A 26045-nucleotide genomic window follows, 5' to 3' on the forward strand; every position below is an offset into this window, starting at 1 on the left:
ATACTCTTTCTAGTAAAACAGACCATTTTATCACCTTTCAATTACCTCATTGTCATTTATTGGCACATTCAACCCAACAGCATTTTCTCTGCTCCACTGATAGAAGTAGCAACCAACACGTAGGGCACAAAAGATGGTAGATTAAATCACATTGCAGAAAGTCCATAGGTGCAAAATAGGAAAAAAAAATATAAATAGAGAAGGCATTTGCAAAAGTGAGGATTGCAGCATGCTGTATTTGTAAGAACTTGCAGATGTCTTCTCCTCTTCAGTGCATGAAGATGGCCAAGTACCATGCTGCATACATTCAAATCAGAAGCTGTGCCTCAGTATCACACACTAAAAAAACAAAGTAAAACAAGCCACCCTGTAATTGTAACCTGAAAGTATCAAGCTGCTAAAATGAAGCTGTGCTTCATACACTGACAAACAGCTGCTCCTTTCTATCCCCAATAAAAAGAAGGGGGAAGTATTGCAGTGGCTGGTGATGCAGCCCATGGATCACAAGCATGATCACACTAAATGTATCTTGTTTATTCTAGGATATGCAGGTCATCCAGTCCAAGGGAAGTGGAAAGTTGAAGAATAAATCATTAGTCAAGACATTTCCAACTGCTGTCAACATAATTCAAAGTCAGAGTAAAGTTCAAAGCAAGCATTAAAAGTCATGAGACTTCAATCTCAATTTTTAAAGCCAAAGAAAAACATCTAGTTTACCCCATATCCCTTCAAAAGTGATAGCCTTTATATCTCCAGCTGTTAAAAAACACAATTTATGTTACCATGAGGATGTCAATAAATATGAGATTTTCACATAAACTCAGAACCACAACTTCAGGTAAAAAAGTAAAACAGAAAAAGAATATTTGAGACTTAATCCTGATTGGATGGCAAAATAGATCAGGTAAACCATACAATATACTATTCTTGATTTTCTCAGGAAATGAGTAAGCCAGTTTCCTAAAGTAAGATAGCTTTACTGAAAATATCTATGCCATTGACGCTTTGTAGTATTCTCCCTTGTGTCCACAAACAGGTACAGTTCCATATGGCTTAGGATCCACCACCAGATAGGCACAAGGAGCAAAAAGCTAATATAAAGATTGAAAAAAATGAATAAAAGATTCATCTATATTTCACAATCTATAAGATGCCTGGTACATTCAAGTAAAGTTCAAACTCATTTACCTTATAATCCATTTATTTATGGAAAATTCCAGACAAAAACTCTAAATTAGGCAAAGTATTTTCCCTGGCATTTATTTATTCCAATTAACAAATTCACACTAAGTTAGAACAATCATTATTAATAAAACTAGAACTCATTGAAAATTATCTCTGCTTTAAAAGCCTTGAACAAACACCATACCATGTCTGCACCTTTCAGACCACATTGATTAGGGAGTGTGTTCAGAAAAGAGCATCCAGGCTCATGAAAGGTCAAGAAAACATGTCTTATAAGGATCAGCTGAGGGAGCTGGGTTTGTTTAGTCTGGAGAAGAGGAAGCTCACAGGAGACTTCATCACTCCCTACAACTCCCTAAAAGGAGTTTACAGTGAGATGGGGACTGATCTCTCCTGCTGTGCCCGCAGTTAGAGGACCACAGGAAATGGCCTCAAGGTGAGACAGTGGAGATTCATATTAGATAGCAGAAAAAGGTTTTATCACTGTTCAGATGGTCAAGCATTAGAATAGGTGACCTGGGAAGGAGGTGCAGTCACCATCCCTGGAGGTGTTTAAAAAGTTGCCTGGATCTGTCACTGGGTGATGGTTCAGGGGTTACTGTGGTAGTGCTGAGTTGATGGTTGGACTTGATGGTCTTAAAGGTCTCTTCCAACCTTGAAAATTCTATAATTCTGTGATGTTTTGTACTTACATCCTCCTTTCTTGAAGGAAAAATGTAACTTTAAATTGACTGTAAAGAGGCTTTTCCCTACCATCCCTACTGACCATTACCCTTATTAGTCTGTAAGGTCAATATGTCAAAACTAAGCAATTTTTAATTCCTAAGAAGGTGCTCTCACTTTTTCCTAACACTGTTCACTGAGTTTTGTTTCTGTTTAGTCTACAAAACCATCAATAGAAATTTTCTTTTTTGTTTAATAGTAAAGAAGTCAGGAAAGTGAAAAATTTCACTTTTTACTGCATATAGACATCAACTGGGATGGTACACCCAAATCATTTGGCAGTACAAGACAAGCCAAAAGGCTAAGAAAATGGACACAGAATAACTATATGAAATGTTATATAGGAGGTCCTGGAAACAATGAACTTTAAAAAGAAGTAAAATAAAAATCTCAAAAAAATTAGGGAAGTCATGAAAATTCGAATTCTAATGCAACTTTGTCATTCTTCCTCATGGAGGAGGTAGGACACAGACTCTGCCATTAGCACTGTGAACATAGTTGGGGAACTGGGGAGAGAAACACATTCATTTTCCTTGTAACACTCCTTAAATGTTCTCCAAGACATGCCTGTTAGCAGCTCCATATCAATCTCAATGACAAGCTCTCTAGTAAACCGACACATCCAAATTCAACATTGCATCTCAGCAGGAAGAAATCTATCTTTCTGCATGTAGCTAACCTTCCCTCTTCTTCAGGAGAGGCAGATATGTTTCTCACCACTTTCTATATAATTCTGCAAATATTCCAGCAGTTAACACTGCAGAAAAAATTCTGCAATATGAATTATTAAACAGATAAATATTTAAAACTCTTTAGGAAAGAAAAAATCTTCTATCCAAACTACTCTGAGCAAACTTTTTGTAATCTTTTTAAAATTATCTTCAAATAACTCCCCAACCAAGATGATTAAAGGTCACTGGCACATTGCAAAGCATATTTTTATGAGATAAATTCCATTGTAATTGCAACAACTTTTCCAGCGACAATTTAGACATAGAATCAAATTATCCATTTCATTTTCATTTACACCTCATAAGCTAGATCATTTATCATGTTTCATAATAATGATCAGAGGGCACATAGAAAGTGATTTCTGGAGGTAACAAATTACCTATCATATTAGCACAGCTTACAAGATCCTGTCAACAGGTACCACACATAAATAAGAGGTAATTAAATTCACCATGTGCAGGAGCATTTGATATGCTGCTTGTTTTCCTAGAAGTTGGCAAAAAATCTAGGTTACTAAATTCAACATTCCAAACTAGCTGCTTAAGTACAATAGTTTAGCTCTTCATAACACATCAGGAATCATTCTGCCACTAGAACACCAACAGGTAGACAGCATGCAGTGGGCTTAAGATCTGGAGATGAATCTCTCATCAGTGGGTATTATTGCTTCTTGCCACTGAATCATCCATCATGTCTCTGAGACAGCTTGGAATGATAGCACCAGACCCTCACAGTACTGCTCCTTGAACTCTGTCTCATCCATCTTTTGCATCATTCCCCATTTGCAGCGAAGTATCATCTCCTTGCTGCAAAACTGACTGTGAACCTGTAATGCCTTTAACCTGCAGTGCCACTCTAATAGTAATTGATTTCTTTTTATTGCAGGGACAGGGCTCACTGAGGCTACGTACAGCTGCTGAGGATGAGAGATGGTCAGAAGGGTACAATGCAAGCACCTGTGTCTTTAGTACTATGACCTGTTTTCAAGGAAATAGTTATATTTTCATTGCTAGCCATTTTATAATGTGTGTACATTTATCAATATATAAAATTGGTATAGGAATATATATGCAGTTTGTTTTCCTGCAGTTCAACTACAATTTAATAGCAAGATTCACTCAAATGCAGCTGAAAAAAAATGTCGATGTGCCTTCATTTTGTATTTTTGTTAAGTGATTCAGCATTAGAACACTGTTAGATTTTTAAATACATACTAAAGCACACAGGTGCACCTGCATTAAAAAAGCAACTTAAATTAACTCCACATTGATCATGGCTAGACTTCACTAGCATGATGACTTGTGTACCATAAACCACCCAAGACTAAGCGTTTTAATTCAGCTTCGTCTGAATGCTGTTATAAAAGTTTAATAAATCAAAATGATCAAAATGCCCCCAGTGGCAGGTTGGGATTCAGTTTCCAATTCAAATTCCCTTTAATATATGGCTTCTCTGACATCCTGCATTTTCTGCCACCTATGTTGAATTCCAAATGCACTCCTTTCCATCATTACCATGCATCTACTCATCAGCCCCCTTTTTAACAACTCTGCACAATACAGAGATGTCAAACCTAGAGGGGTTTTCCCCTCCCCAAAACTGGAAAATGATGGCAAGTAAGGGAACTTTGTCTATATTTAAGTAAATATTTTAACCTCCGTGGTAATGTCAGTGGCATTTAAACTGAGAAAGACCATCCAGAGCTGCAGTATTCAAATGAAATATTTAATTTAAATAAATGTAGACAGACCAGATACTGGAAGGGAAATTATCCAAGTGAAATACAACAGTGATGTGGTGGGGCAGTCTGGAGACATCTCTAATTAAGATGAGAAAAATCACTTTACTGCAAATGATCTTCATGTCACTGTACTTGGATAAAACACAGATATTAGAAACAAAGAAACCTCTTATTTCCTCCCTGAAGTGACACCTGCCAAAAGCTTTTCCCTTGCCTCTTTTTTTCCTTTGCACTGACTCTTATCAAGCCTAAAGGCCAACAAGAATCCCACTATTCAAAGTGATTACATTTTAATTTCCTAAATGCTTTATTTTGTGTTTGGATTCACTTAAGTAATTTCACAATAAGGAGGCACAGGAGAAAATGGCAGAGGTATAGGAGAGCATCTAAACAGTCATGCAATCACTGATGATCTGTGGTATCACCAGCAACACCATTTTGAATCAGGCTGAGTGAAGCTGCATCGTGTCTCGGCTTTGCTGGATTAGGCAGAGCAGGTGATACCCAGTTTATGCTGCCTGTAAGGGGGCTGATAATACCTGGTCTGCCACAGAGGCAGGAAACCTGTGAGGAATATTACCTAGAGCCAGCACAAAGCCTGACAGCACAGAGCTGACTCCTCTGCAACTGTGAGCCCTTGACCAATCTCTCAGTCAAGATCATCCCAGGTCACCACCCATTACAGGCTCCCACTGATTTTCATTGACCGTGCAGCTGTATTTATTTTGCCAAGCCATGGCAAGATCTCCGCAAAAGCTGACAAGAACAAGTAGCAGTCCACTGCCTGGCAAGCAGGGAAGAGCCTTTTTCCTGGAGATTTGCTTTGAAAGCACATTCCTGCCTGAACATTTATGTAACATGGTCAAAGATGGCCATCAGAAAACCAGTCAGGCCTGCTACATGTTCATTCCTGGACACAAAGTAGTGTCACACCTAATGACACACAAAGTAGTGTCACACCTACTAATTAGAAATGACAGAAGAAAAGATATATGTAGTTCTAGATGTGATCAGATGCCTAAAAATGCAACAATATTGAAATATAGAAAAGCAGCTTTCAGAAAAGAGCAGAAATAGCTATGCAAACATCAATCCAGCTAATTGTCAGTGTTCCTAGCCTTCCTCCTCCTCTTTTTTCTTTTGTTCTGATTTCCACCCAGAGCATGTGAAAAGACTATTCCCATCATGCTTCTTGCCACTGAGAAGCAAGCAGAACAGACAGAAGAACTTCCACAGAAGCTATCCCATGTGCTCTCATGCAGGCAGCATGAAGCCTTGCAGAAAACACAAAAAGAATTCATGCTGCTTGGACTCGTGAATCAAAGTGCCATAAAGCATCAACATCCATCATGGATGTCAGGGAAAAACATACACCAGGCAATGAAAACTATAAATAGAAAAAGGCCCTCGCACCAAGCGAATTAGTTAATCATTAATCTGTTCTGGTTCCTGCATGCTTATGAGTGAGAAACTAAGGCACAATACTTATGTGCAGGCTGAGAGGGTATTGCCCTTCACTTAGACAACATCTGAACCGTGGACCCCTGGGAAAAACTCTTAAGTTGGCAAAGGATGCTTCTACATCCACTTTTCTCTGATACTCTGCCCAATGACTGGCTATTGGGGCAGGACACAGAACTATAGGACTTGGGTTTTTGCTCTGATCCAGACCAGTCATCTTTACATTCAGAGAACACATTAAGAAGATGCATATCAACACTGAAATTGCTAGTTTTTGCCTAATGAGAACATTAATTTAGCCTATATCAAGCAGTACAAAATTCATGTCTTGTGAAATAAAAGCAAAACGTGCTTTACCTTAAATGTTTCAGGTTTTCCTGAAGAACACATCAGAGCTACAATTGAAGAACACATCAGAGCTACAATAAAGCATCATCTCACAATACAAAAAATTTCAGAGAGTCAGCTGGAGATGAGATAGCTCGGGGGATATTGCCAATGTGTATGAACACCTGAAAGGAGGGTGCAAAGAGGACAGAGCCAAGCTCTTTTCAGTGGTGCCCAGTGACAGAAGAGGAGGCCCTGGGCACCAAGTGAACTACAGGAAGGTCCCTCTGAACAATAGGAAACACTTTTTCTAACTGTGAGGGTAAGAACTGACACAGGTTGCCCAAGGAGGCTACAGAATACCCACCCTTGGAGATTTTCAGAAGCCATCTGGAATGATCCCGGGCAACTGGCCCTAGGTGATTCTGCTTGAGCAGGGCAAGTTTGGTCCAGATGACCTCCAGAAGTCCCTTTCAATCTCAGCCATCCTGTGATTTTCATTTCAAATGTAAACCTGTGTAGCCAAGATTGCTCAACACAGAAAGATGGAATGGAGCCTATGCCAAATACCTGGAATTTCTGTTACCTCACGTGAATCAGTCTCTCTGGCTTCTTTGAAAAATCCTGTCAAAACTATTTTCTCCTGCTTCTCCAGCAAACACAGCTTTCCTGTACTTTCTGAAGAAAATGAGCAATGCACCCCTTAATTATATAAACCAGAGACAAATATTGCCTGAGCAACGGAGCTGAGCAGAGTTACTGCCACACAAGAGTTGCCTGAGCAGAAAGTGAAGCTGCTATGCTTTCTGATATTTAGATGAATGACGACATTGAGACTCCTATCTCATTCAATTTATTCATTATGAGCATGAAGACTTTCTGAGGCATTTCATTCTTTTTTATGTAAAGGAAGCAGGATTTGACTTCAGGGTGAAACCCTCTCTTTACCTGCTGTAAGAAACAGGATTGAAAAATAGGAAGATTCACATGTTAAATCTACTTAAAGAGGATAAGATCTTAATACAGGAGAGAAATTAAAACCAGAGAATGCCACAAAACTATCAAGTTAATTGGATCCCTGACTCTCTGATGAATGCTTATACCTAAATACACTCAAAACACAATTTGTGTTTTATTAGCAAGGTTTAGAAAAAGTTCACAAAGTAATTTCCTTCTTTTTCTAACTACTGCAAATTATGACATTGTCATCTGCTCTTGCCGGGATTCAGCCATGAGAGAACTAGGCTACGACTAATGAGGAAACTTAAGAGTATAAAGTAATTTTGAAGATGAGCTGAGTGTCTAAGAGAGTACCAGTATTAATATCAATATTCCAGGAATGCATCTTATGAACCAAGCACAACAGACACAGGGGTCTTCTGACACAAATTAAATATTTGCATACCTCTATTGAAGTCTGCTGATGATTCAAAAGGAAACTTAGCCAAGGATGTGGAGTTGCATTATTTGTATGTTTTATTATCCCTGTATTATGTATTGGTTTATTCCTTTGTACCCCCATGTACAACTTGGTTTATCCCCAGTTTTCCCGCCTTGTCCTCCCTTCCCGCCTTTCCAGTATCTATCCATCACCCTGGAAGAGGCACAGTCTTTCCCTTTACCCCTCCCAGGTGCCTTGTCTGTCACTCGGTGTTCCTTCCCATCCATCCAGAAGCTTCTACTCAGGGCAGCGGGTGATTGGGCGAGGACCTGGGGCCCCTCTCATATCCTTCCCCCATTAGACCACGTTATATCACCCCATCTCAGAGCCACCCCCTATCCCTATCCCCACTGGTTACTGGTCTTCCCCTCCCTTACAGTTTATAAGCCGGTGCACAAGGTATTGATGAAAAGCCCACAAATTTCAATAACTTGGACTGTAAAATCTCTCTCCTCAATTTCCTCTCTGGTCCGAAATTCAGTGAGTTCAGAAAAACACACACCAAAGGCCCTCCTCAAGACTTTTCAAAGATACAGTCCAAAGCCACTGTCTCTTCGAGACTGAACTTCTGAACACATTACAAAGCATCACTAATAACCCAAACTGTCTAATATTTATGATGGTGGGTAATATCACCAGAGAGGATTTTTTTTTTAAACAAATTTCCTATTTATCTGAGAACTTAATAATGGAGGACAGAAATATGGGGCATTTTGCAAAATTGGTATAAAAATACTTCAGTCCATTTGCAAGCAGGGAATATAAATTCATGCTACCTGATGTATTTACTTTTTACTTGCCACCTAGTGCTATCCTTGACATATTTTTAAGTCTGTTATTATACTGAACAAATAAACCAAGTCACAAAATTGAATACACACATCTGAAGCAAGCTTAGAGATTTCACTTATTTTTCCAGACAAAACAAGCACCAGCAAAATTTGGAAAGTGCATTTCAGTCCACAGCTTTCTCAAATGGAAATATTTCAAAGCTTTCTTATAAGAGAAAAAGATATAATGCTCCCATGAGAATTACTTGCCAGGGGCAAACTCCATCTTCACAGTGTTCTAGCATCACCAGTAACGAGCCAAATTACTAACTTTCCTATATAAAATCCCTAAAGACATTCAGACAGGAAGGGCAGAAAAACCACTGCCAGGCTTGCGCAACAGGAGCTGCTTCTGATGACAAACTCAGCCCAATAAGGCTAACAAAGTCAAACATAATCACAAATCCCACCAAAACTTGAACCTGATGACTTAGAAGAGAGACTGCTAGCAATGTCATATCAAACACAAGAAATAATGATATCCAAACAGGCCAGATGCCTAGAAATAGTCCAGTTCTTAGAACTTAGGATTTTTGGAAGAACATTCAGAAGACAGCAGAGGAAAACTGCTTTTGTCTGTTGTTACTAACTAGGACTTATCAGGTGCATGAAGACAATTCCATATTGAAACTATAATTCAAGGCAGAGACCTCCACTTGCTTTGAACCCAGCACAGATGTTTTGGTTGGATGAAGAAATGTTAAAAAGAAAAAAATCATGCAGTAAAAACCATTAAAAATTGCTGTAATTTATGGCTCGAATAAAACTTATAAACTTATCAGTAGAACCAGAACTCTCCACATTATTATTACTATTATTATTATGATTATTATTAACAAATGCTACATTTGACTTATACATTTCGAGGTTTTTATCCGTTATTCTACTACCTTATCTTTCATTCTAACAAACATTTTCTTCCAAATCATATGTGCAAGATCCACTCCATAAACTAAAATGGACATATTTCCTGCTGATTTTGAAGCATGTAATAGCACAATATCAAGTTGTGTACAATTATTTTTCTAACAATGTGCAGCTACTTTGCTAACTAACCATATGAGAATGCAACATCAGCTTCATCCCCATCTCACAGCCACTTTTAACACGCCATGCCAACTATGAAGTTGATCACAGCTGCTATGTTGGACACTGCCTCATCTCTTGATGCACAAGGTAACTTTTCTGGCAAATACTGACAACTTCAGAGAAAGATTCCAGTATATTTTTAAGAGCACAGAACAATGAAGCAGTACAAGAACTGATTATGGGGCAAATTTCTCTACTGATTGAAGATCAGAACATTTGTAACTCAGAAAGACTACACAGTTGTATATATCAAATAACACATGAGCCAGGGTACAGGCGATCTCTTTGGGCACTTCATTCCTACAATTGCACACTAAGCAGCAGAGACTTTGAGATACACTTGCTCTCAAAAGCCAGTAAGAAACAAGTAAAAAAGAAAGAAATGATCAGGGGCTTCTTGTTCACTCCTACCTATCACAAATACTACAAATACTGTTCCTTTCTCCCAGCATCTCCCTCAAGTTCCAGTGCAGACAACCCTGAAGACTTAAAGAAACTCCCTTCCCAGAAATTGCCAATTTACCAGGGAAAATATAAATAGACAATTAATCTGATGGACATATTCAGGAGGGTAAGTCAACTAACCGTAACGACAACTTCCTGTCATTACTGTAAACTACCAAACTTCCTGTAAAAGGAAGGGGAAAGGAAAAACTCCTTCTACATGCATCCAAGAATAATAGCAGGGCCATAGAAACCATGTAAAAAAAATCAATACAGTGCAGCCACTGAGCTGGAAGCTGAAGACCAGCTCTAAACAAAGGTGAGACTTTAAATCATTGACTGGAACTACTTTTGGTAAAATCTCATAATTTAATTACAAATCCTATCCTAGTTCAATTTTTCTTCAGAAAACTAATCAGAGTAATTGAGTTATCCCTTCCAGGGTCTTGAAATGTATACAATCCCTCCCAGGTAACTACATTTGTAATAGAGTTTAGAACTCCACTTAAAGTAATTCTTCTGCTAAAGCTCAGAATGAAATAAAGATGTTTCAACATAATGTACATTATAGAACTGAAAACTTTCATTACTCATCAAGACTAACTTAAGTTTGTTCATCAGGAAAGTATCAGATGCCTTTACACCTGTATTATAGTATCAGATATCTGTATAGACATGGGATACATACCAAGATATATCCATATCTTGGCCATGATTTTGAGTTACTGTGCAACAACTCCTGTTCCTCACCCTTCACTCCCTAATAAACAGTGTTGTCAATAAAGTTTGGCTTCTACAAACCAAAAACCCTATCGTTACTCAGAATTATCTGGAAGCAATACTAAAACCACGACAAAGTAAATTGTGTTTCATCCTTTTTTTCCCCTCCTCTGGCTGTGAGAACACACAGATCAATACTCTTCAGTATGAGAATTCTGCAGTGAAAGTTTCATTTGTTACAAACAGCAACAAAAGGGCCCCAAGCATGCCTTGTCACTTCCAGTTTAGAAGGAAACGCACTAATAAACTCTTCCCCCTGGGTCATCTTTGACAACGGGCAATACTATGCCAGCTCTTATTAAAGGCAATTCATATCAGTGGCCCAAAAATTTCTTCTAAAATTATCATCTTTTGTATCCATGTAGCAGGATGTCAGCTTTAAAGTGCCACTGAGATATAGGACCTGTCATTATGGTTAATTTTCAGTACAGTTTTAACACCAGGGTAGCTGATCCCTAAGGGTATGGCTATGCATTTTTGGCTAACAAGATTTATTTAGCGGTTATCCAGACAAACAAGAAAATATATTACTGTATATTGCTTTTCAAATACATCATCAAGCAATAAATCCAACTATAAAACATATACCTTTGTTCTCTACCATGATGTCAAATAGAAGAAAATGGTCTTGGATGATTTATCTTTGAGGGCATTTTTTAATACTTTTATTTATATATGTATGTATATGTCTGTATATATGTATATATAAAAAAAAAGTTTATATTCTTGGACTTCCAACAAAGAGCACACAAAAAGTAAAATTAATATCAAAATTAAAAAATGTCTATAGCTGCTATATATATATATATATACATATACATATATTATATATAACTAAATATAAAATTTATGTTTTGAGACATAAATATGGTGTTTTCTATGAAATTGCCTAAGTTTTTCAGCAGGACAATATGATGCATTTTAAAAGATGGTACTATGAAACTTTATATTCTTGTTGGGTTTTTTCTGAGACAAATACTATTCTTAATACCATTTTATTGCAGTTTTATACTAGGAAAAAAAAGAGGAACTTAATTTATTGGATAAATACATTGATTTGCCCTGCCTTTCTAACAATTGTCTGTTTTCATGCCTCAACAGGACTTATTTCAATTTATTAGGATGAAGACCATCTTGCAGTTTCCTAGACAAAAGGTGCATCTAACAGAGTACAAAGAAGCTCTTAACATGTTGTCTAAATCTTTTGTATAGTCAGCAAGGCCTATTTTTATTGATGTTTTATAGCAGCAATAAAACCTGGTTGACCTCAATCAACTGGTCTCCCAGGGAAAATACCTCTGCCAGCAAATACCAGACAAAAAATAGGTCAGGGCATTTCTGACACAGCTTTAATTTCTACAAGCTGAGGACAAGCTTACCTGCCTTGTCCCCGTTCCAGATGCAATGTCTGACTACAAGGTGCCAAATTGAGCACAGCCTGCTGCTCCACCAACGAACCGAGTGAGAGCCCACCAGGTATCGGAACCTTGCACCCACCTGGCCAAAACAAGCCCTCCACCAGGCAGCAGCCCCACAAACAGACTTTGTACACCACTCCTTTTTTCCCAGTTAAAAAACGAAACTTCACCACAACTAAGAATGAAACAGGCAGTTTTGGAGGTAACATAGTTAGGTAAGGAGTGGTTCAATAGCTTATTCTAGGCCATAGAGCCTGGAAGTGAGAACTGAACTTCTATGTTCAACCACATCCTTTGCCAGTCAAAATTGCATGTTTCCAAAACAAAATATTGCAAAACCAAAAAACTCTCCAACTTGATCACACCACAAACAAGCTATGGTTGGACACCAGCAGGCTTTTGAATTCATTTCAAACAAAAAAATATTTCAAGGTGGAACAGCAAATTTTCTTTTCTTTCCATTTATTTCTGTATTGGAAATCATCACAGAATATCTCCACGATGCTCCCAGTAGTCCTTGGGTAGGCAAAAGTTTACAAGTCTTTTAATCTACCTATCTCCCACGTAACAGACCAATGTATTATTTGCTCTACTAACAGTATGCTCAAGGCAATAGATTTTAAAAGGGAATGGTCATTATGTATTGGTGGAAGCTGATTAGCACTTTAAGTTCAACAAATTGTATTCCCAGAAAAGCATGCAGGCACATTCCACACACTGTGGGATCAGGGTTTTTCACAGGTGCATTCCATGGAAAGCAATTTTAAGAAGCTTTGCAAACCAGTCTTTCATCTTATGAGTTTCACTAGGCTGTTTTGTAGGATCGTTTCAGATCAAGGTATATGTAGGCTAAATAAAAAGTGTAAGCAGAAAGCACTGGTATTAAAAGCATTTAAATGTATAAAATGAAAATAAATAAAACTTTACCTCGAACAATAAGTTGAGCAAAGTTTGAGACTCCAGAACCTCTCTCTGACTGAGTTACACAGCGGTATAAATCCTGGTCGGTTTTTGTCACCTCTTGCAACTTAAAGGTAGCTGCAAATCTTCTGTGATTGATATTTTTAGTCTGAGCAACCGGAATATCTTCCCCATTTCTTCTCTGAAAATAAGAGTAGCCAAGGCAGAGTTAACTCAAAAGATATAAAAGACATTTATCATTACCATCATACAAAGAAGAAACAAAAACCCTCAACCCAAATGCATTCAGACCCTGCTACCATGCATTTCCATGGTGGAAGAGCTCAGTACTGAGGTCCCGTCAATAAACAAGCAGTACTCAATATAAAATCAAATTGGCAGTGCAAAGTATTATCAGGATTTTGCACTGGCACAAAAACATGACCATCACATACTCAACTGCAACCACATTACAGCTGGAATAATCCTAGGACAACCCAGCAGTAGCAGTTGTACTCCTAAGAAAATTCATTCAACTGTAAGCAGATTTACAACACATACAGTGGGTGCATTGTAAGATATATTTAAACAAACCTGGCATTGAGTTATTTCAAAGGTCTGCCAACAGCTCTTTTTCACCAACCAACCAATGTTTCCTTTTTACTGCTACCTTTTATCTGTCCAAGTTCAATACCTTCTAAAATTTTAGCTTTGTTATACTAAGCACCACATCTAAAGCTACCTGAAATAAAGAGTGGAGGGCAGGAAGGCATTAAAAGAGACATAACACAGATCTCATTTAAAGAAAGGAGCTTAGAGAGTTCTTAAAAAAAGCATAGATAGCACAAATCACTGAAAAATCTAATCTGTCTGGAGATGCAGGGCCAGGTGACAGGTCAGTAAGACAGAAACAGTTTGAGCTCTTGTGGGATCCTTTTTCCTTATTACCATTCACATTAAATTCTCAATGTTGATTTCAGTTGAAGAACAGACCCTCCTCCAAATGTCAGCATTAAAAACCACCCAGAAACATACACAAAGAAAACAATGTGACTGCTCTCTCCCACGGATCAACTGTATGTTATTTCCTGACCAGGATACAGTTTCTGAGCACTCAGCACTCCTCAGTCCCTGGAAAGATGGCAGCATTTGCTTGTAACCACTCACTCTGCTCAACACATAGCAAAGCGTGACCTCTGTGAACATTTTTAGCTCTAATCAACCCCTGGAATAGGAAACTTCATTGGGGTTTTAAACTCCAAGCTTTCTAACACCAAAAGTACTACTGCTGAGCCACACAATTTAATAACCTGAAAGCCTGTGGCAAAACACAAAGGGCAAAAAAATAAGGAGATGATTTAATGCTGCATGTGTATATCAGCCAGCCTCCTGTCACAGACAGGAGTACATCATAACATTTTACATTTACCCTTTGTCATCCTAGCATGGGCTAGTCACTTTAAAAGGTTTGTGGTAGATTAATCAGGGCTCCATCACCACTGAAACAAGCATTCACTCTAACTATTCAAATGTTTAAACAGATTATTTCTATTTACACCAAGCAGGCAGATTTCAGTCACTCACATTCCAGTACATGCCAGACCATGCCATTATCTTTACCAACTGTGGGTTTATTGGTGTGATTTTCTCATTGCAGGAAGACACCATCCACTTTCCCTCACCCAGCCACACTCTCTGTCATTTCCTCAGGTGTCAGCTCTGTCTGCATGACTGGGCCAAAAAAAACCCACAAGATACCAAGAGCAAAAACAGATTTCCAGAACAAAAAGGCACACGTGACACTTCCAAAAGGTGTAAGAATTGCTCCTTCCTAAAACTGTCATCATCTCGTAACAACCACAATCAATCACAGGGATGGTCTCTGAGAGGCTGTTCCCGGGACAAAAGCAATGGATGTTGGGCTGTAGGACACCTGGACCAGCTGTGGTGCAGCCAAGTCTCCCTGTGACAGACACAGGCTCCATCCTCCCCTCTGGGGATATTTGTCTCCAAGTTAGAAAAGCTAAGGAAGCTTTCTGATGCCTGCACATACTCCTGCACATGAAAAGCCTTATTGAACTTCAGGAGTCAATGAAATTATTAAATTCCAATATCAAACAAATGAGGGATGATGTTAAAGGCTTTATTTCAGTGATGCTTAAATAACAGGAAAATTATTTTGTGGGAAGTACACCTTCTCCTCCAGCTAGCTGGCTTCTTTTGATAGAAAATACTGGATCTGAAAACAGGCTTTTCAAGACTTGCACTCCCCACCCTCCTCCCCTCCTCAGCCCTTGCCCCCTCCCCAGTATCAACCAAAGGTTTGGACTGTCAGAAATTTGTTTTTAATTTGTTTATTTATTTAATATAAACCTTGGATCTAGTGCCTTGAAATAACCAAAATAAACAAAATTAATGGTATTTTCTTTCTCTCAAGCTTGTCCTGATGGCCTTGTCACATCATAGCCACCCAGCAGACAGAAGTCAAACTCCCCCCACTAAACACAAACTTGCCATATGATTGTCAAAATTACCAAGCAGCCAATAATAAACCAAAGGTGTATCTATAAACCTTATATGATAGCAGGCTTGACAAGAAAATCATGTCATGCAGTCATTCTTGTTCTGCTATGAAGGGAAAATACATATTAGGAAGTTCTCTAAAATGTAGGACTCCAGTAAGTCCACTGCTTTAAATTGGAATGCCAAATGCTTAGTCTGCAGCAGAGAAGCACATCCAAGCTACATTATATAAAATAATTTACACTCTAAAGATCAGAACTTGCTTACTTAAGCTCATCTGCATGCTTCAAGTTGAGAAACAAAGTGAATTTGTCTTCTATTTAAATGAAATATTAATTCACTTCCAGAAAAATTAATTAAAATAAAATTTTACAAGCTTTACAATTCTAGAGCAACATCTCAGATCTTCTTTTTTTATTTATATCAGTGATTTCCTATCATATTATCTTACAAGGCTTGGAGCAGTTGCTCTAATTTCTCTGTATTAGAATTTGTTTCTTCGGAAATAACTTCACAGCTACATTTTCACAGTCCTTCTTCATATATAGATTATCCATTAGACTATTTTTCCATCATTAAAATTATGAAAAGTTTGAACAGATGACAGTTCTCATTTAAAAAATGAATGTTAAAGAAAAAATCCTGCATTCATTTCAGCACATATCCCTTACACTGGTAACCCATTAGCCAGTCAGAGTTCAGATGCACTGTCACGATCTCTTAATTAAATTCTTCTTTTTAATGTCAGAACATTACTACTGATTTTAAAGGAGAGGAAAGAAAGGCAGCAGTGCTCTCTGCTTATTAAGAGTTCCTGGTACATACTGTTTCAATTTATGTCCTGCTCACACTGAACAGATCTTGAAAATGCTGCTCAATTAAGTTTTAAAAATTCAATTTAAAATTAATGTGGAGTTATACTAATGGGTAATGGCTGTACCCTGTGTGATCTTTGGTTCCTCCAGTCTCTTGCTGTCTGATTTGATAACCCTGAATTGCTCATTTAAGAGAGGTCATCACCAGGCAGTTCTCCTCTTTTGTGAAAATAACTCCGGGCTTCACAAAGAACTACTCTCTCTAAACACTTGATTAAAAGAAATATTAGCCTGTGAAAAAACCTCCTTAATTCTGGCATTCCAGGCATTTAAAATTACAATCTTAAATAAATCACTCTGACTTCAAGGTTATTTTTAATTTGATAGGAACATGATTTTATTAAACTTTCCTCAGGCAATGAAATTAGATCATCTATATTTTAAATAAAGTCAACAGCAAAGCCTACACAGCTTAAAAACAATCTTAGGTAAATTAACAATTAGTCTTAAATATCTCTCATTTGCCTTATGAAAGAAATCAAGCATTTAATAAATATGAAATGCAATTTTAGTAGATCTTTTAGAACCTGAGTGGAACGAAAAGAATCTAAACTCCAACATCATATTTAATTTGTAGAATTTAAGTGCATATCTTATACAAATTAAAAACTTATCAGTTTTTCTCCCTTAACTTTTCAGGTTGAAAAGTGGTAAGCTTTGCTTTTTTTGCTTACATAGCAATGAGATACCTCTCTGCAGTGATGCTCCCTCTAAATTTTCCAGAACCCTTGTTTTCACACCAGTGATTTTTATAAGCCTGGACAGTTCAACCTTACACATCCCCATCCTTTTTTTACTGTAAACACCTTAAAATAAGCCTGCTCTATTGCTAATAATTACAGTCAACTCTGGTTGCCTTCTCGGGCTCTCGGCTGGATGCTGGGATGCCTCCAGAGATCAGAGGATGTCAACGCTTCGGCTGCAGTGACACCCGCGTTACTCCAGCAGCACTGCCCTATCAGCTGCCCTGCACTTGCCCCTGCTCACCTTCCCTCCAGTGCTCATGCAAAAAAAAACAACCTGGGATATGAAAAATCTTGCTGAATACTCTCTCCCTGCCCATATATTATCATCACCAAACGGATCAGCTTGTGATCGGATTCACTGCACGGCCACTGGCAGCAGAGGAGAGGGCAAGTTATGCGTGGTAAGCGGGGCACAAGTCCACAGCTGGTCTGGGCAACCCAGTCCCCAAACTGCAATCAGAACTTCACCAGCAGCACAAGGGCTGCAAAGATAACCCCACCAGCCCAGGGCATTACAACCCCTGCTGCCTTGAGGAAAGGGCATTTGTAAACAACATGTTCCAAAACATTCCTGGGTTTATTCATTATGTAAAGAGAAAAATATCTCCTTTTTACGGGGAAAAAAAAGAGAGGGGGTTGACTGTGGATAGTTAGAATACCATCTATAATGCACAATCTCTGCCAGACGATATTTTCAAAAAATTAAAAAAAAAAATTAAAAAAAAAAGAGGGGAGTAAAAGACACAAATAGCTATAGCGTTTAAATTTACTTTATATGCACCTGTTTGTCCCTTTTCCACAGACATACATATTCTTTTAGAGCATTTATGACACAATTTAAAAATGCAGAAAAATCTAAAACCATTTATTATTATTACTATTATTATTGAATTTAAAATTTAAATTTTCTTTTACACAACTGAAAATAAAAGAAAATTACATTTTCTTTTACACAAATGTCTCAATATATTCTTGGCATTTTGAAATTTATTAACATACTAGGAACATAACAAAGCATGACATATATTTATTGTCTGAAATTATAAATAAAATTTTAATTTTTCCCCCTACAAAGGATTTAATTACTGAAGAAAGTGAGATTATTTTTCCAATTTTATTTATAAGTACAAAATTTAGACTAAGAAATCATTTTTTTCCAAGCAGTTAATGAATAAGAAATATAGTTTAAGTAATATGCCTAAATAGTCCTATCTTCTTAGAATAAAAGAAGGTGAACTAGCAATTTCTTTTGTTTGATTAATAAGGGGCAGAATTAAATATTATTTTAGTAGGAAATTAGTAGGATTTGCTTTAACTTTCTGGTCTCCTACATGGATAGCAAACCAGAATAAGATTCTACTTTCCAATGTGCACTCATTTATTAGCAAGAAAAGCCACTCAACTTTTCCCATGCCAACATACACCGAAGATCATGAACAAATGTAACAAGCCAAGCTTTATCCTGCATGCTGCCCTGCAGTACAGAAAAATCTTCAATTACTTAAAATGTCTTGGTATCATGCACTGCTATTACTCAAACTTGTTCCCTTTGAAGTAGGGGACAAATTTCTATCACACTGCACTGACCCTCCTACTGAAGAAATCAAGGGCTCTGATGAAATAATCAAACTAAGAGCCATCTGGCCCTTTAGAGGTGGCTCTTCTAATTTATTTTATTATAATAAGAGCCACCCAAGGCAAACTAGCAAAATTCCCAGTACCATGTCCCTAGCCATGCCACCACACAAATAAAAGCCAAACTCACTTTCTCTGAGCATTTTAAAGCCTCTTACTTTGAGCCTAATCAAACATATGTTGAACATTAAAAAAAAAAAAAAAGAGTTGTGTTTTTTTGTTGTTGTTTTTTTTGTTTTGGGTTTGTTTTTTTTTTAATTGAACTTTTCAGAAAGCTTTGGTTCTGGAATGCAGTGTTCTTGATTAAAAAAAAAAAAAAAACCAAAAAAAAACCCCAAAAAAACAACAAGCAACCAAAAACACGTAATTCACAAAAGTATGGATTCCAGACACAGTGATTTAAGGTCTATGCAACCTCGAGCAGTGCACAGTGAAATACAGTATTTATCCTGCAGCACAAAATATAAAAATCTGCTTAGAAGACAATGAAAGAAAAAAGATGCATAAAAACCCACCACTGAGGGCCAACATACCACAAGACAGCTCCTTAAAAATGTCTATGCAGACAATTTTACCCTATTCTAAAAGCATCCAAGCCTACCTTGGCTACTCTTATTCTTCTGTATTTCATTAAGTCCTGCAGTAATTTGAGAAAATTAGGGCCTGGGATATTAGGCTGCCTACCACACATCACACCACTGAGGAGAAGACAACCTGAATGCAGGTGGTAACAGACAAGAACCCCAGGACAGAATGGCCAAGGAATTTATAACTACACCTTTTATTTCAGCTGTCTCATTTACGTGGGTGTTTCAGACAGTGGCTGACTGAGGAGTGACTACCAGGACTACACAGAAGGACCAAACTTCCACGGCAGCTGTTCCACCTGTAAAGTACAAAAAGGCAGGAGGGGAAGGAGCCACCACTGAGGCCACAATCAGCATCACAGCCCCCAGCACCAGACGCTCCAGTCACCACAGGAGCCCAGGGAAGGCCTACAGGGAGGGCAGCTCCAAAGGCTGCTTTGCAAACTAAATGACTGTTAGCTATGCAGACCAGAGGACTTAGCTAACTGGGGCAGAATTAAATTAAGACCAGGAGGATTACAGTATTTCATGTTGTTGAAACCTAGGATGACCGGGCATCTAGGGGAAACTGCCATATTTATCCATGAAGCTGATAAATGAGGCAGGAGAGAGGGAGAAAGGTTCATTCAGGGTTAAATGACATAGATAGCATCAAAGGTGACTAGAAGGGGAAGAAAACAGAGGAATAAAAAAATATTTGTGAAACAAACAAGTTATGAATACTGTAATTTTCATAGGTTCAATATTCTGTATAACCATGTCTGAATCTGGAGTGTGTGATACAAAATAAACTACAAGTCAAGAAATTTACAAGGAGCCTTATAGATCACTTCAAGGCAGCTGTTCATACAAATTTGAAAAAAATGTTTGGGAAACCAGAATGTGTATCACAGACCATAAACACGATGAGGTGAAAGTGAAGGCAGAATAGATTCGTCATTGCAAAAGAGCCCACTATGCCTCCTTACACTGTCTTTTCCTTTCAAAAACATATTTTCCATAAGTAAAAGCAACCAATATGAAACAAATGAGGAAAGTGAGGTTTCTGTGCAAACCTGAAGCACAGCAAAAAAACACAAAAAAAAACCCCACCTTATACCCTGCCTAGCCACTGTCAGTAATCAAGATAAAGGTAAGATGATGTAGATTTGAACAGGATTTTACTGGCTGAGGAAAGAAGGTTTGGCACAAACAGCCCAGTTTGCTGTGCAGATTAGCACTTGCTTTAGGCAGATGATGCTGATAATCCAAAAAAGTCTTCTGTCTCCCCAGAGGCTCACCCACTGCTACCCAGGGAGAAGTGCAAAACCAGAGCCATAGGCCTTCTCTCTTCCTGCAGCCTCCACACAACTTCATAGCTCCCACTCCTCCTTAGGGCAAGCAGGCCTGACTGGCTTATTTCAGTTCAAAACCAAAAAGCATCAAACTTGACAGCTGACCAAAACCAAAAAGGGGATCAAAACTCTCCATCACAATTTCACGGCTGAAACCCTGCGGATGCTAGCAAGACATCTTCTCTGAACTGTCTCTAGGCAGCACTGAATTAAAAAGCAAAATAATAAAGCTTTTCCTAACATTCAGAGTATACTCAGCTCTCCTTAGCTTTCAGGGATCATAAAATTAGTGCAAACCAACAAAAAACATTCTTCCAATGCAATGAACATGGTGAATAGGCAGATGCACTGTAACAGCAAATGTTTTATCATCAAACTAAAGAAAGGGTATCTTAACCAGCTAATTAACTGTATCAAAATGCAATGTTATCTCAAAAGGCAAAGTTACATTAGAAAGCTCATAGAAAGTAACATGCAAACAAGGTAAAACAAAGCTAAATTGGACATGACTCTCCTATTAGAAATGCATTTTTTCTGAGACCAAAAGCAATCCTCCCAGCACTCACTGTTAGGTTAGCTAAATGGTTTACCCAATGACCCACGGCCCACACTCCAACCCTCCTGCTGAATGCTAATCCATGTCTTCACCTGGGAACAGCAGAAGGAATGGACTTCTATTGCACAACATCTCTCCTTTGAGAGGAAATAGCCCTTTCAGAAAGCAAAACAAAATAGTCAGTGTTTTGTCCCTCAACCCTTTGCCAGAGGCACAAATTCTTATACAGCCTTCCTAATCTAAATTCCCGGAATACTATGTCGGTCTTGCACAATGCATCATCACAGGATACCATCTGCAGTCCAAAGACTTGTTAAACAGTGCATATATGCAGTACCTAGCAAGAAAAATGAATGATAAATATAATATCCTATTCTGTGACAATCAGCACCAAAACCCAAGATGATGGTGAACAGGGCATTGGGGATTATGGCAGTTTCCTCTACAAAAGGATTGGGATGCAGCCAGTTGTTTGAGCCCGAACAGACGCTTGCTCATCCTCCACTAACAGTTGGTACCGCTGGGAGGTCAGCCTGACTCCATTGTTTTTACAGCAATTTGCATTTTATTTTCCATAATGCTGTTTAATTTCACTTTTTCAATTATTACTCTCAGGCAATTGCTTTAATTATCTGTTATTCCATGAGGAAAGACACTTTCCTCTGGCAGAGAGAAGGGCTGCATCAGACCGTATTAACGCTGACGAGCCTCTCCACGGGCGAGCGCGGGGCTGCCGCGCCAGCCTTGGCAGCCTGAGTGGAGGGCGGTTAGCCAGCACCCACAGCTATTGCTGACAGATTGGCCCGCTCGCCACCGCTCAGATGGCAAATCTGCCCAGGATTACAAGGCGCATATTAAACCTTTAAATGCGTGCAGCCGGTACCCCTTTGAATTTCAGATTCGCCAAGGCAAATGGTATCACCGCAGAGCGTGGCAAAGCACATCTGACTGCAAAGCCAGAAAAAGCCGCTTCCCCTAATCCAATGCTATGTTAATGCAAAGCTCAGCAATGATGGATGGACTCATTAGTGCCGCAGTTATCGCCATCTGAACCAGGTGCCAAGACATATGGTTTAACAGATGTTCCAGCAAAAAGCTCTACATGCTGCACTGTACGAGTGTCCAGCTAAACCGGACATCGATAAGACACTGAAAATTGTATTTGGCTTCTGGGAGCCACAATGATTCCCAGCTCGGGAAGCCATTAAACACAGCCCGATTATGCAAAAAACCCTATTGCTCTGATATCCCAATTAGATTGACAAAACAAATGCTGGACAATACATACACTGCTTTCTGGAGTCTTGGTGTACCCAAATGTTATTTAATCTCCCCATTCAATTCTATTTCTCTACTATCTTCGCAAAGAAATGAAGCTTTCTTTGAAGAGAAATTGTCAAATGAAATAAGCAAACTCCCCACTCTTGCATTTTCATGTCTAGAATGCCCTGTGTGCACTATTCTTTCAAAAATTTAATACATAACACATATCCATTCTGAGCAGAGGATTACCATGCAGAAGTAACTTGTTTGCATGCTTATTTACTGACACAACTCCAGTGGAATGCCTGACATTTCACAGGAAATAAAGAGAATAAAACTGGGGTCCTTCTTACACTAATTTAGCAAATCACTGTGCACAAAGCAGCAAGATGCATCAAATGTGAATAGAAGTAAAATTCCTTATTCTTTAAGCATCTTTTCAAAGAAAGAAAATTCATAGGCTTTAGAAAGAAAATCAGCAGTAAGTGGACAAAAACCGGTTAATCATTATATCTATCTATACACACTATATTAATTTATTTAAGACTACACACACAGTTATGGTCACTGCCTACAAGAAAGCATTTTTCAGCAGGAAATTCTGCTAATTCCTAAAGCTTAGAAATCAGAGCATACCAAAGCATTACAGATGGAAAACCTAGGTTACCACCTTGGGTTTAGGAACTCCTATCACACAACTCAACTGCTTCAGTGTGGACAATAAGACCAAACTACAGCTGTTGGTGTATTCTGTATTACAGTGGAACTTCTAAGAGAAGCTGGAAAATACTGGGGAAAAAAGCCCCCCAGCATTACATTCTGAAGGGAATGACTAGGAAAAAACATACTAAGCACTGTGAATGACTGAATGTATTTCAGAAAAAACATCAATGTTAACATGTTAACATTTAAACAAAACCTAAGGACTTTGAAAGCCTTTCAGAATTTGCTAATAATTGCAGGTCATAAAGATAATCCTTCAGCGCATAACCACAAAAGATTTGATAGCAGATCAGGTTGAAAAGGTGAAGAACAAAAGAATCTGAGCTGCATTTCTGTCCTGCTCCCACACCTACTATTCACACTGTCACAAAGGTGTGTTTCAGATCATCTTGTTCAACCAGTTAAATCTCTTTATCTGTGCAAATATTTATTCTCTATTAATGCAGCCTCAACTTTTGAAAACTTCTGTTATCTTTACTGCTTATCTTTCAATAACAGAGTTTCAACTGCCCCAAACATTGAGGCTGCAAAATACAAGGGTGGCAGGAAAGGGATATCAAAGGGGACAAGAGACCAGATACAATCCAAAAACAAACAAACAAGAGCAGCATCTGCAGCCATGAAAGTTAGGAGAAGTTCAATTCAGTGTTAATCCCTGTTTGTCTGAAATGTTTACAGACATATATTTATCGAAAATGGTGTTGATGAAAATACTGTCATTACAGCAGTAAACACATAGGAAACCGTGTATTGAAATGCTGTGCCTATTTTTGTCCATTTTTATTTTTAGGCACATAACACTATGTGCACTTAATTATATATACACTGGGAAAAAAATAAGCATGGAAATGTACTTGCAGATAGAACATCTAGTACACAATCAGGGCCCAATAACTAAAACAAAATTTAAGTTTACATAGGTCTACAAGGAGACACACTACCATAATCCCCACTTTTATATCATGTGGTTACAGTCTTTCCCTCTTCCCTGCTTCTAATCAAACATCCCAATCTTTTTCCACCTGCTGACATTATTCATATGGGTAATTTAGACATGAATCAAGCTGGGGAAAAAGACACACACAAAAAAAGCCAAAAAAACAAAAGAACATGCAAACAAATTAAAATAAAACAAAAACAAAATCACAAAAGCAGAAAAACATGAAGAAATCAACAAAACCCAAACATGAAGAAATCAAAAAACCCAAATAAAAAAATTCACAACAATACACAGTATCCTCAACCCTCCTCCCCACCAACACAAAAATCCAATTGGAGTCAAAGTCTTTTTCAGTCAGATCACTTTCCTGAACTGATTTACTGGAGAGCTGCAAAACTCCAGATCAGTACAGAGAGGGATCAAGAGTTGATACCAGAGCAGCTCAGACAGAGCCTGGCTGAAGCAGCCATGGTACTGCAGGACTTTGAACACAGAGCAGGGTGGCTGCTATTTTTTTGTATGTGCTGCTTAATTTACTTTAATTCTTCTCAAAACAGAAGACTGCACAAGTCAGAGAACACTGATAGAGTCTTCAACAAAATCTCTGCCTGCACATATTTACTACTTCAATGCAAGCATATGAAATCTTGGATCTCCTCAGATGCAAAAAAGCCTGATGTCCCAGATTGCTCCTCAAACTTTTCCTTATCAAAGAATGTGTTTTAATAGCAAATTCTTTGCTGGTTTTATTTTCTTTTTTTTTCTCTTCCTCCTCAGGAAATAATTTTTCTTTTTCAATAAGGACATAACCAAAAGCTATTTTCTCTAAAACTATGTGCTTGGCAAGTGTCTTCTTCCCCACCATCATCCACTTAGTTTTCATTTTTGCACTTTGTATTTTTTTTTTTTAATGGCCTTTCTTGTTATGAGAAAAATACATTCCTGGAATGCTTCAGCTTAAGGCTCTCAAAAACAATTACTTAGGCATTTGATTTGATCTGCCAGTTCTTCCTTTCAAGCTATTTGGGCTTTATGAATCCTGAGTTTGGTCAAAGGTTAAAGCAAACCTTTTCCAAGTTACACTCCAGTGTTTCATGAGGCCCATACATATCCATGCCAGTTTTTAAGGATATGGAGTAAATTCACTATTAGCTATGTACAACAACAGTGACTTTGAGTGCAATCTAAAGAAAATTATCCATATAGGGAAGGTTGCCAATTCACACATATTGGCAAAGCAGGATTTCAAGGTGGAATGATAAGTGAAAAAAGTCACCCTTAAATTGGTGAAAATTCAGTACTGTTTACAGGAGAAAAAGGAATAAAAGAGAAGCTCAAGTATCAAGGTATCTTCAAGAGTATCAGGGCACTTCACAAGCTGAGGCAAGCAGAGTTATAACCTCTAAAGTGCTTCATCTATCATACTGTGAGAAATTATCATATCTGTGATCCATATACACACACACAAAAATAAACTACCCATGAAGCATATGGAGGGACAAAACATATGTTTTCTGAGTTGATCTGGCTGCTAGTTGGGTTTCTCTGGGGAGTGAAAGTTAGAAGGGATAATCTGTCAGAGTTATCTGCCTCCAAGGAGCAAGTGAAAGGGAAGATTTCCAGCTGGCTGTCTCTACTGGGTCTTTCTGACCCACAATCAACTGAAAGTGGCGCTTCACAGGTTTGCTGGAATGCTCTTTGTGCTATTGTCTTGCCTTGGCTATAGCAAAGCCCAGGCCAGTTTCATTTTTTGTGCTTTGTGTGCTCCATTTGGCAAGTCTGAAATCAAGCT

The 26045-nt window shown here is 38.2% G+C and overlaps 1 protein-coding gene across 12 annotated transcripts in view; it reads right to left on the reverse strand.

Annotated features, from left to right (window-relative positions):
- PTPRK (protein tyrosine phosphatase receptor type K) overlaps window positions 1-26045 on the reverse strand; it is a 376393-nt gene that overhangs the window by 176266 nt on the left and 174082 nt on the right. For all 12 annotated transcript variants that reach the window (XM_077782214.2, XM_085576521.1, XM_021547162.4 and 9 more), the window contains exon 6: window positions 13099-13273. In XM_077782214.2, the coding sequence (XP_077638340.1) occupies window positions 13099-13273 (175 nt within the window). The remainder of the gene's footprint in view (window positions 1-13098; window positions 13274-26045) is intronic.

Source organism: Lonchura striata, chromosome 3 (assembly GCF_050655825.1).
Source record: "Lonchura striata isolate lonStrDom1 chromosome 3, ASM5065582v1, whole genome shotgun sequence".
In the NCBI taxonomy this organism is placed as follows: domain Eukaryota; kingdom Metazoa; phylum Chordata; class Aves; order Passeriformes; family Estrildidae; genus Lonchura; species Lonchura striata.